At 34.7% G+C, this 12,699-nt stretch overlaps 1 protein-coding gene across 1 annotated transcript in view; it reads right to left on the reverse strand.

Annotated features, from left to right (window-relative positions):
* The window catches only part of LOC123678839, a 91,262-nt gene extending 80,162 nt beyond the window's left edge, over window positions 1-11,100 (reverse strand). The window contains exons 1-2 of the mRNA XM_045616081.1: window positions 10,751-11,100; window positions 3,185-3,429 (exon numbers count right to left, since the gene is read on the reverse strand). Coding sequence (XP_045472037.1) covers window positions 3,185-3,291 — 107 coding nt within the window. The 5' untranslated portion in view covers window positions 3,292-3,429; window positions 10,751-11,100. The remainder of the gene's footprint in view (window positions 1-3,184; window positions 3,430-10,750) is intronic.
* Window positions 11,101-12,699: the final 1,599 nt, after the last annotated feature.

The raw sequence follows: 12,699 nt of genomic DNA on the forward strand, positions 1-12,699 counted from the left end.
AATATTGAACGAAGAGTGTTCTCCAACTATGGGATTCGACTGATCAGGTACTAAAGAATTCGAGATCAACATCGATTCTGTCCGTCCGTGTATCGGGTGTCCCAAATTAATTGTGTAGTGATGGGATTTCAGAATCCATTTGAAATAGTAAAAATACAGGCTCGATTTTTGAGAGAATTAATTTGGTGAAAACCGCAACCTCATAAATTCAACTGTTTTCAAGCTTTGAGAGAAATTTGAAAAATGTCGTGAAATGAAAATTTTTCACAACTTTTTTTATTGCTGGTGCTATGAACATGAAACTAAAACATTCTAAGAGCACTTCTTTTAGTAGAGATTGCCAGACAGTTGTCATTGGTGTAGATACCTAATTTCCGTCAACAATTTGAAAGTTTGTGAAAAATTATTCGGAATTATTTTGTTGAGATGATTCTAACTTTCATGTTATCTAGAAATGCCGATGTGTTCACCGATTAGATTTTATTACTGACGATGCGAACTCGTGATTGGTCAAGCTTTCTTCGGTAGGAGCCGCGGACATATTTCCATGGAAACCACAAGGAAATTGTTTGTAGGTTTATAGTCAGACTGACTCCAATCGGATTTCAAACTCATTCAAGAGGAAATAATTTAAAATATATTCATTTTTAAATCCACCTCAGATTTCAAACTTCAATCAATGAGTATAAAGTAAACTTTGATTGTATTTTCGCGAATTTTTTACCATCTGGTATGAATTACGCAAACTGTATTGCATTATTTGTTATCAATTTTCAGTGAAATCGTGAACAATTTGTAATTCAGAATTCAAGAAAAGTTAGCAATGCTTTCAAAACTTGATAGGGCACTAGGTATTTATTTTATTTCTTAGCACTTCTTCTCCGATGCTATATTTTTTCGTCAGAATGTCTGAATTTTCGAATTTTGAGCTGGGAATGGTTTCAAACGATAAGGTTCTTTCAGCTGATAATGAATTTGTCCTCAAATTCAACTCTGTCCGTCCGTATACACGATAACTACTGAACGAAAAAACCTAGAAACTCGAAATTATCTCGATTTTTGAGATAATTAATTTGGTGAAAACCGCAACCTCATAAATTCAACTGTTTTCAAGCTATGAGAGAAATTTGGAAAATGTCGTGAAATGAAAATTTTTCACAACTTTTTTTATTACTGGTGCTATGCACATGAAACGAAAACATTCTAAGGGCACTTCTTTTAGTAGAGATTGCCAGACAGTTGTCAGTGGTGTAGGTACCTAATTTCCGTCAAGAATTTGAAAATTTGCGAAAAATTATTCGGAATTATTTTGTTGAGGTGATTCTAACTTTCATGTTATCTAGAAATGCCGATGTGTTCACCGATTAGATTTTGTTACTGACGATGCGAACTCGTGATTGGTCAAGCTTTCTTCGGTAGGAGCCGCGGACATATTTCCATGGAAACCACAACGAAATTGTTGGCAGGTGAAATGATATGGAAAACAACTGTCTGACGAATCTCATTCCAGTCAGACTGAATCCAAATTACTAATAACTACGAATGTAGTCATTTGGATTTTAAACTCATTGAAGAGGAAATAATTCTAGATAATTTTCATTTTTAAGTCCACCTTAGATTTCAAAGGAACAATTAACGGGAATAAGTGAAGTTTGATTATATTTTCGCGAATTTTCGACCATCTGGTATGAATTACGGAAACTATATTGCATTATTTGTTACCAATTTTCAGTGAAATCGTGAGCAATATATGTATAATTCAGAATTCGAAAAGAGTTAGCAATGCTTTCATATAGTTTCAAAACCTGAAAAGGCATTATTTACGATAATTAAAAAAAAAGATTTAGAAACTTGAAATTACCCATTATTTCCGTGTACATGATATCGACACATATGAGATTGTTGGTATTTTTTGTATAAATATATCCATTGGGAATTTCACAGTTTCGAAATAGAAAGATTCCAAAAATCAAATAGAGAGCAAATCAACCAATTGAAATCCATTGAAATCTGTGAACTTCAGACCTATCGGTGGCCACCAATTTCTCCGGATTTATCACCGTTAGATTTCTTTTTTCAACATTCCCAAATTGATAAATGCTGTTCTTTAAATATGACTAAAGGAGAAAATCTAACGGTATTGTATCCGGATACCTTGATGGCTACCGAATAGTTCGATTATCTAACGTTCACAGATTGTAAAAGATCGCTACTTGGTAGATTTGTCGTATGAAACTAAAATATTTGATGATTTCATAGTTTGATAAGAAATGCATATACAGGGTGATTCACCGCGATGGCCTATTAGACGTTTATGAAAAACTAATCATAATTTTGTGCTGAAATTTGCATCTTGGAGTTTGGGACAATGATTTTTCTCCCTATAATATTTTCAGACCTCTACAGCTACCTGTTATACCGGAATTAGACTACTACTTCCTCATTTCAAATGGCACACCCAGTATATTATTGCATCATTAGATAGTTTTTTTATGACAATTTCAGCAATAAGCCAAAACTCAACAATTAATGAGATTCTTTAGAAAAAAAGATCGTGACAAGGACTCACATTTTCTCAAATATTGCTGCAGAAAAAGTTTTTTCGAAAAAACCTTTTTCATTTTCGATTCTGCAAAAACGTAGTGTTATAAGACTGTTTGCGGTTTGAACCAAAAATGTACAGGGTATTTATCAGAAGATCATGAACTTGGACAACTCAAATTCATCAAAACTAAAGATTTTCAAATTAGAACCTATATTTTTTTATTATTTCAGTCAATTCTACGTATAAAAAAATAACGTTACTCAAGCAAACCCTACACCTAAAAAGAATAGGTACTTTGAGAGTTATCGAGTAAAATCTTGAACTCAGGAAAAACCACTTCCGGAAAACACAGAAAAAACTGAAAGTTAATGTTTCGATAACTAAATTTAACATTTCATGAATTATAATTAATTTTTCGTTGGTATTATCGAGTGAACCATAAACCAATACAATTTTCAATTACGAACAATTAATTACAATTCATGAAACGTATGACGTTATATGTATTTGACGCATGAATGAACAAACGCTCAAAATCTCCCGACTTCACATCAGTACTTTCCTCAATTTTGTCAACATTTCGAAAAATACGCTGAACCTTAACGTGAATTTTGGGGTGTTAAAAAATACACTGCTCACCTCAACAGATGGCCATCCCTTCTCCTCGACGTCTGCCACGGGGAATCCTCGTATCTGTACGCTTTGCGTATGAGCGGGGCGCAGCTGCAGCTCAACTTGTTGCCCATGGTGGAGGCAGGGCACTGACACTGCCCCCGTTGTCACCACATATCGCCGCCAAATTCCGTGCCTCTGCTAGAGCCCCATTGGCCTCTGGCGCCCCTGTTCAGAGATAGCGTTCTTTGATGCAACGATTTATGCTTGTGCTGCAACAAAAAACACAAATTTTCAAAAATTTATCTGTCAATTACTCAAAGAAATAGTTTATTGGGCTATTTTCATCATTCAGATTATGGAAATATCCCATTAAACTAACTAACAAATAGTCCATCATCAATATCTAGACAAACAAATATAACGAGATCATTTTCAAATTTCTAAGTTGAATTTATAGGTAAAGGTCCCCCATTAGGAATAAAATTCGATAATTAACAATAAAAATGTGAATAAGTACGTAAAAAAGCTATAAAAAAGATTACTAATCCAAGAAATGGTAATTTGACCTCACCGTGACCTCTACCAATTGAATCACCTCAACTATGTTGCATTTTTGGTGGATAAATAGGGGATTCTTACATGCTTACGTCCTTTCAAGGAGATATATTAGGTTTGATCTACTCACTACATATTTACATCATGATTGGAAATATTTTGTCTTCAGATATTTCTTAGAGACAGTACCATTCAAAGAAATTCACTTTGCGGAACCAATTTCTGTAGAAAGCATACAAGTTTTGTTCTTTTCATGCCATTGGCTGCCAATATATGAACTGCATAGATCAAAGCGGAAAATTCTCGAACTTTCTACACGTGAAATTATCATGTTCCTTTGATTCTTATAAAAATTGCTGAAAACGCAAGTGCAATGACATTTATCGACAAATTTCTCTAAGTATAATCATAGAGTTAAATCTGTGTCTATGGGAATAATAAACTCCAAAGAACTTCAATGTTGCACGGATCATAATTAATTTGTCAAACCGTGAATCTATGTTTATCGAATGTTGCCGAGAATGCTGCTTAGATGAGTTGGAAATATTGTATTATGAATTTGTAGGGGATTATGAATATAAACAAACGCGGAAAACTTCTGGATTCAAGTGAGTGCTTTTCAGAATTAATTTCATCTGAGCACTATGATCTTTAGAGTATATTTTTATATTACACATTCCATTGAATGAACTGTTATAAGATTTTTAGGGGAAGTATCAATTTTTTTCTTATGAATTCAAAAAAGAAATTGAAGAAAAAATTCAAAAGGTGATCCAATTTTTGTTTTAATATTTCAACAGAGGTCTACTATTCCACACAAAAAATCTATTATTTTCCCATTCTGAGTTCAGAGTGTACTCAAAACATTTGGTTTTACTTACTGATGAAGAACTCGAGATCAAACTAGATTCTGTTCGTCCGTCACCTGAACAATAATTCTCTAAAGAAATGTGATAGAGAATTGAAATTCTCAGGTTAGATTCAGGGCATGAATAGTTGATTTCGTTAACTATTTATTCGGTTTTTTATTATAAAATTTAGATATGTCACAACATACCCGATAATGTGAGATATGAACCTAAATTTTAGTGCAGTGTCGAGTTCATTTTGATAATATACAGAATTTTTTTCGAATTTTCGGATTTCAATAAAAATATGGATATCATTCAAAATGAGAAAACTGGGATGCAGAATATTTTTCTCTGATTAATATTTTTGGAACTTTGGGAACCACTGTTCTTGGTAAGAGTGTAGTTTTGAACCCATATTTTATTCAATCGGCACAAAAAATCCTATTTTTTCCGCTGATACAGCTCCAAACATCATTCTCGGCATTTGTGGGAGGTTTTAATTTTCCGCTTTAATATGAAGAAATCTGCGGCTGAGGCTCATCCAATGCTCTCAAATACCTATGGTGAGGCCGCTATTAGTGAAAGAACGTACTGAGAGCGGTTTCAACGCTTCAAGAATGGTGATTTTGATGTCGAAGACCAGTATGGCGGTGGAAGAGAGAAGGTTTTCGAAAATGCAGAATTGGAGGCATTAGGTACTTGATCAAGACTCGTGTCAAATGCAACAAGAATTGGCAGAATCATTGAGAGTGACGCAACAACAAAACGCCCAAAAGTCATAGAAATGATTCTGAAACAAGGAAATTGGGTGCCGTACGAGTTGAAGCCGAGAGATTTTGAACGGCGTTTGTTTGATTGTGAACAGCTGCTTGCAAGGCAAATATGGAAGGGATTTCTGCATCGCATTGTCACTGAAGACGAAAAATGGGTTCATTACAATAATTTCAAGCGCAGAAAATCATTGGGATAACCCGGCCATGCTTTCACATCGACGACCAAACCGAATTTTTACGGGTCCAAGGTTAGGCTCAGTATTTTGTGGGACCAGCTCGGTGCAGTGTATTATGAGTAGTTAAAACCGACAGAAACAGTCACACACGATCGTTATCGAATGCATTTAAAATGTTTGAGCCGAGCATTGAGAGACAAACAACCGCAATACAACGAGAGACATGATAGTGTGTGACATTGCTCGACCCCATGTTGCGAAAGTGGTCAAGACATTCTTGGAAACGTTGAAATGGGAAGCCCTACCCCACCCGCCATATTCTCCAGACGTTGCTCCCTCAGACTATCATTTCTTTCGATCAATGGCGCACGACCTGGCTGACCAGCACTTCCTGCTTTATGAAGAATTAAAAAATTGGATCGATTCGTGGATCGCTTCAAAAGATGACCAGTATTTTCAATGCTAATCATTTCACTTTATCCAAATTATATTATATCAGTCAGTGTCGACAACCATAAAACGAAAAATATAACAAATAAAAATAATGCTATAATGAGTTCATTACAGCACTGTTTTTAGTATCGTAATGAACTCATTACAATACTGAAATAGACAAAACAATATATTTTGTAAAAAGTAAAAATGTAAAAAAGAAAATAGAGTGTAAGTGTGTGTATGGGAAAAGGCTTTGTCGGTCGATAGCCAGTCTGGAGAGAGTATCAGGTGAAACATGTGCTCCCGTTTCGGATGCTGTAAGTCAAACACGGGTCCTTCTCCTCCTCGCCGTTGGGAGGGGCACAGCCGAAACGACGTCGCATCGATCGTCCTAGACGACACCAGCCGGTTCGACGTCGTGACGTCACCACATTCCGCTATTCATTCCTTTCCCCAAACACACCCCGCTGCTAGTCCGATACCCCTTTTTTTTCGCTATCGTGATTCGATCTCGATGTAAACATGATCGATTATCGATTTTCGAAGAACTCTTTGATTTTCGAGTGCTTGGTTCCCCGAATAGAGTGCTCTAATATTGTTTCGTCATGGTTGAACCGGTAATGGTCCCAAACGATAAGGATTCTCTCTCAAAAATTTGATTCCGTCTAAGATAACTCTTGAGCAGAAGAACCTAGTTACTTGTAATTTTCAGGGTAGGTTTTGATCTCAAATGACGTGTTTGAGATCGTTAATGGGCATAATCTGACTAGGGGTTCCGTAAATATGACCTTTCGAAATTTTGTTTTTTTTTGGCAATTTCAAAACTGCTTATTCGATAGATATGATAGAGATAGATATAGATGTAGAATGGCGATTTGAAGCCTGCCTGGTGCAAAATTCCATGTTGATAGGGTTTCCCTGCCTACCCCGTTGCGACGCCCCTGGTCATAGTTCAAGAGAAGCAAAACGTAAACTAAAAATCCGCGATTACAATACAGAAAAACTCATTTCTACTTTTCCATAATAAACTAAAAATAGATCAACTTTCAACTGAAGGAGCCATTTAAATTTCAATTTCCGGCAAAACATGTATTACCTCAATATCTTTTGGTGAAAGTTATCATTGTGAACTACTACATCTACACCAACCTCAACTCTCCTATAGAGTCATTATCTGTTCAATTATTTTATTGATACCAAAATCATTATTTTTTGCTTTATATTAAATGATTTAAAAATGTGATATGCAAAATTTAAGACTCAATTTTAATGAAAGTATTAAAGAATCAATATAACCAATTGAACTATGAATTAATTCATGATAGTCAATAATTTCTGAAAATCAAAGTTTCAATGTTGAAAAAAATTAAAATAATTCTAACATTATTTTTCTAGAAAACTCTGATGTTCTATATACCATAAAATATTTGCTTTTGTCCAGCTCCATCAAAAGTGTAGATAACAATTCGGCTAACAAATAGAGAAGACTTATATTCGAATGGAAATTCAGTTGAAAAAAGAAATAGTACAAAATGGTGAATGCTACGGTTGTTCGAAGCTCATTTCTAGTAATCTGTGCATTCGCCATTTTGCAACAAGTTTTTTCAGCGCTTGTTTCAAGGTAAAACTGCGAATAAATTAATCACCTACACAATAATGCTAATAAGTTTCTCATAACGGGGAAAATAGTCATGCAAGATCGCCTTCACTGATAATTTTTCCTATGAAAAATTCAGTTATTGGTGTGACCTATGCAAAGGGAAATCAAGAAATTGAATTCAAAACGAAGTTGAGATACTTTCTTGAAATGTTTTGCCAACAATATTTTTTCACCAATTAAATTGAATACAATTTCATCCCAATTTTTCATGAGATTCCAATCAAACTTTGGACATTCTGGAATAATTTAATTCAATCAATTTATATTTGATAGATTCGGTTCGTTTGAAACAGGAATACCAACTAATTTATTTGTAATCTTCTGCTTTCTTGTTTGCTTTTCAATATTATATGCATATGCCCTCATTTTCACTGTCTTGAATCAATATTTCGAAGGTTTTCCAAAAATACAGGAATATCAAAGTTACATTTCGAAATTAATCACTTTAGCACCCAGGCAAAGGTAACAACAGATAATTCAAGAATAAGAGAATAGAATTCTTCGAGGATCATAGATACACTTGATAAATTAAGACGGGATCGTTCAAGATCTGTATATTGACTGATTTGTTATCTCTCACAGATTCATTCGCTTTTACAAAAATAGCGAAGAAATAAATAAGTTCTCATTTTCAATATCGAAACTTTTCATAAAGTAGTCAGAAATATTTCAATATATTTTTCCGAATTGCGATATATAACCTTCATAAAGCTAAAAATGTTTATAATACCGATGATCTAATAGGTAGATAGATTCGTCCTTGGACGATCGTACTATATAGAGCAATGACTCCAATATTAAAAAGAGAGAAGTTGAGTCTACGGTCACGTGACCATAAAGGAGAGTATATTTCTATGTTTTTCTTGAATTTTCCATGGTTCTGATAGAAAAATTACTACAAAATTCTGCACAAAGCTGGATATTATTGTTTCATACCACCACGCAAAATATAGAATCGATCGAATTTATTGCCAATGAAATATTGAGTATTTTTCCACTATTCTTCTGAATTTTTTCTGGTTCTAGTGGCGCAATGAATAGTCAATATTGCATAATATTCCACCTAATGCATTTTATGTTGATCGAATAGTTTTCAAATAATCGAAAAATACAACCTTCCATATTTACGGAACCCCTAGTCGAACTTTGCATCTAACCGCGGCATTTGATATCCGACCCAACCCTAAACATTTTTTTCCATTGGAAAGTTATCGAGTACACAGCTGAACCGGAAAAGACGGACGGACAGAATCGAATTCAAAGACAAATTGTCATCAGTAAGTAAAACCTTAACGTTGAATCCATTCCCGGCTCAGAATTGTAAAATGACAAACATTGTGAGAAAGAAAATCATATAGCGCTCTGTTCGGGGAACGAGTTCTCAACAATACATTGGAAATTCAGTGAATTAAATCTACGATTATTTACTCTTTTACAACTCACAAGTAGTAATTCTTGGGCCATTTGCTTGTCATATTTCCGGAGTATCACATTTTATAATGAACACACAACAAACACACAACAGGAGAGAACAGAAAATATTCGGCAATAACCAACAAAAAATGCTAAAGAAAATAGAACTAGACACCACTCACATCCGATATGGAAGAGCAATCAGCCGAACAAAAATATACTGAATTAGTCCAAAATTATCATGAAGATGTGTAACATTGTGACTTCTCGACTGTACTACCTATGTTTACCACACACTGGAATCTAAAATTATCCTACAAGAAACGCTGGAAAATTGCAGACTCAGTCAACGTGTGTCCTAGAAGATATGTTTGGAATAACTAATCATTTTAAAATCCAGTGCCACTTTTATTTGTAGAAGGAAATATTGAAGATTCTTTCGAGTTAAAAAATTAGCTCATTTCTTGTGTTGCATGCGAAAATTTTTGCAGATCGTTAAATTTATAAAGAAATACTGATATTTATACGTTCCTGTCATATATGTCATGTATACCATTCGTGAATTTTAAATTTTAATAGATTTTATTAAATTGCGTTTTAAATTTAAAGGCGCTAAAGTTTTCTATAGAATAAGCCTTTATTTTTCACGAAAACTAGATTGCTCAGAAAAACGGGACTAATAAAACATTCGAGTTTCACTTTACATCCATTACTGTTCTTCGAATTTAAATTGCCAAAGAGATATCTAAGTATAGGTTAATGAATTATAGTTTATTCGATGAAGTGGTTCTTACCTGAATGAATTCAGGAAGGTTTATTTTTCAATAGTATAATTGTTAATAAATGGTAATGGAATGACATTCGAGAGAATTAAATTTAATTGTGCTAGTTATTTTGTAGCTGAGAGGTTTAATCATTGTAAAAAAGGTGCATCTTCTTTCATCGAAAATAACCTAATAAATGGGTGCTTCCAATAAACAGTAATAAGAAAAAATTGTTCAACTTTGGAGATACTAAATTGATGTTTACAGATTCCAGCCATGTAGTATAATCGCTATAATCATTATATACAGAGAGATTAAGTCTTCAGTAGGCAAATTTCGCAGTCCAGTAATATACGATTGTAGATGTTACAGTCATAGTTGCATCCAAGCATATACAACAATTTAATAAACTCCCCCAATCAAGTGCTTCCCAACGAATGAATGAATCAAATCATATTTGTAAATGGACCAAAAACATCCAGACCAATCGATTCATAACTGATTCGTGCCAGAAGAAAATTTCAGGAAAACCAGAGGTGGGGCCTGAAAAGAAATGCCACCTACATACAAACCTCGAATTTTCGCACAGAAAACGTTCTCGTATCAATAGTAGAAAGGAGTTTTTGGAATCCTCTAAAATATGAACGATGCAAGAAGCTTGGATGTTTGGAAAATACGAGATTAATTCGAGAAATGAAGAATGAAGATTGTTTAATGATGTATTTAGGTTCTAAATGAGGTTTCTTCATCGAAAAACTGGGTATATAGCCAAGGGATGAGAGCCAAAAATCGATTTACCACCGAGAACTGATTAGGCGGTCTTCAGGAAGAGAATTGATCTCGTGGTTCTATAAACTTTAAGGGTTAAGATTGAATCTTTAAAGATATACTAGTAGATGTTAGTAGTATAACCCCTCAATCGCATATACACATTTTGAGAATCTACAAACACAGTCCTCCTACCTCCAAGTTGTTCCAGTTTTGTGCATTACACTTGGCAGCTTCAACACTTCCTTTTGCTCCCATTTTACCCAGTAAGTGAACTGTATATCTTTACAATAATATAATAAATTTAAAACTATTTAAATTTGACACTTATAACTTTTGACACATTGATAAATAATCCCCGTCCGCTGGAGTGATCGCTATAGGCACCTTGCTTCCCAGAGCTAACACCGTGTGTGTTTTTTTAAACGTAAATACGTCACCGCGTATCGGTAAATCTCACGGAAAAACCGTGAAAACGAGGTCTGTTTGGGAAATTCAATAATTTTAAGCCTTATAAGAATCGACCCGTATTTTGGTGTATACGGTTGTTCAGGTCAGACTGAGGAAAGCTCGGCCGGTGGGGGCGCTGGCGTCGCGCAAGCGTTCATTCAACGCCCACTTTGGCTCCGGTGTAAATAAAGGAACGAAATTCGGTTTCAGGAGCTTTTAGCACCGGCAGCACCGTGTAATTGATGTTTTGCTCTGAAAAATGAATTATTGTCTCTGGAATGTCTATTGATTAAGAGACGTTGGGGCTGCCCCCCCCCTTTACATGGATGTGGAGAAGATTTCTTCCAGGATTTAATTCTTCACGCGAGAAATTCAAACATCCTTTCGGGGTGTCGTAATTTGGTAAAGTACAATGAGGGAGGGCGACAGTGGCGTACCCAAGGGAGGGGATAAGGGGGATATATCTCCCCCAGGAGGAATATCCATTATAAGTCACAACGCTCTATTATTTTATCGTGCAAAAATTTAAACAACGAATTCATCGACTATCACAATCATTATTTACATACTGGCTTTAAATGCCAAACTGATTATAAACAATCGCGTAAAAATCAATGAGATCCTGAAACAAAAACTTCGAACTACTCGAACAGCGATTTCTTTAATTTTTTTAGGACCTTAAGGTAAATAAATAATATCATATCTAATAATTCCTTTGTCGTAAAGAATATCTTTGTCGGCACTTTAGATTCCATGACTTACTGCATTAACATTTTCACTTACAAAGATAGGTAGTAGGTTTGGTATATTCTGTTGATTAGTTTGAGGTGGATGACGTGAAAATTTTCATAAGTAATTGCACAAGTGCATGAAAATTACCGATAATTTTGCATGACAGCGTGTTGTCATAAAAACTGCATGAGTTCATTTTCATTTTTGGAGAACGAGCCGACACCGATAATTGTTCTCCATACGCATAGAATTTTTGACAGGAGGGAAATATTCGTAAGTAATTGCACAAGTGCATCAAAATTACCGATAATTTTGCATGACAGCGTGTTGTCATAAAAACTGCATGAGTTCATTTTCATTTTTGGAGAAAGAGCCCGACACCGAAGGTGGAGGGCTCTTTCTCCAAAAATGAAAATGACCGAATGCAGTTTTTCAAAGAAAACACGCTGGAATGCGAAATTATCCGGTAATTTTGATGCACGAGTGTAATTCGGGGGAATATTTCCCGAATAAACTGTTACATTACCTGTCAAACTGATTTAGAATGGAATTGCCATAGATTCGAACTGTGTAAGATGCATAGAAACTAAGCATCTATGAACAGAACAATTATCGCAGTGTAGTTTCGCTTCCTACAATGCAATTATCGCTGTAATTTTCGATAATTGTTCTCCAGATACATAGAATTTTTGACAGGAGGGAAATATTCGCTGTAATTTTCGATAATTGTTCTCCATATACATAGAATTTTCGACAGGAGGGAAATATCCTATTATATTCCGTGTTTAACTCTTAATGTATGTTGCATGATCTCGAAATTAATAAAAATTACGATTAAACAAAGTTCTTTGGAAATCTTCTTCAAAAGAAGGAAAATTGATGCAGGACAATCTTCAAGTTTTATTCTTTTGAATACAACAGTTGACACTTCGACGTGTGAAAATCAATCTCAAGAAGAATTC

The sequence above is a fragment of the Harmonia axyridis genome, chromosome 4 (assembly GCF_914767665.1).
Source record: "Harmonia axyridis chromosome 4, icHarAxyr1.1, whole genome shotgun sequence".
Taxonomy (NCBI): domain Eukaryota; kingdom Metazoa; phylum Arthropoda; class Insecta; order Coleoptera; family Coccinellidae; genus Harmonia; species Harmonia axyridis.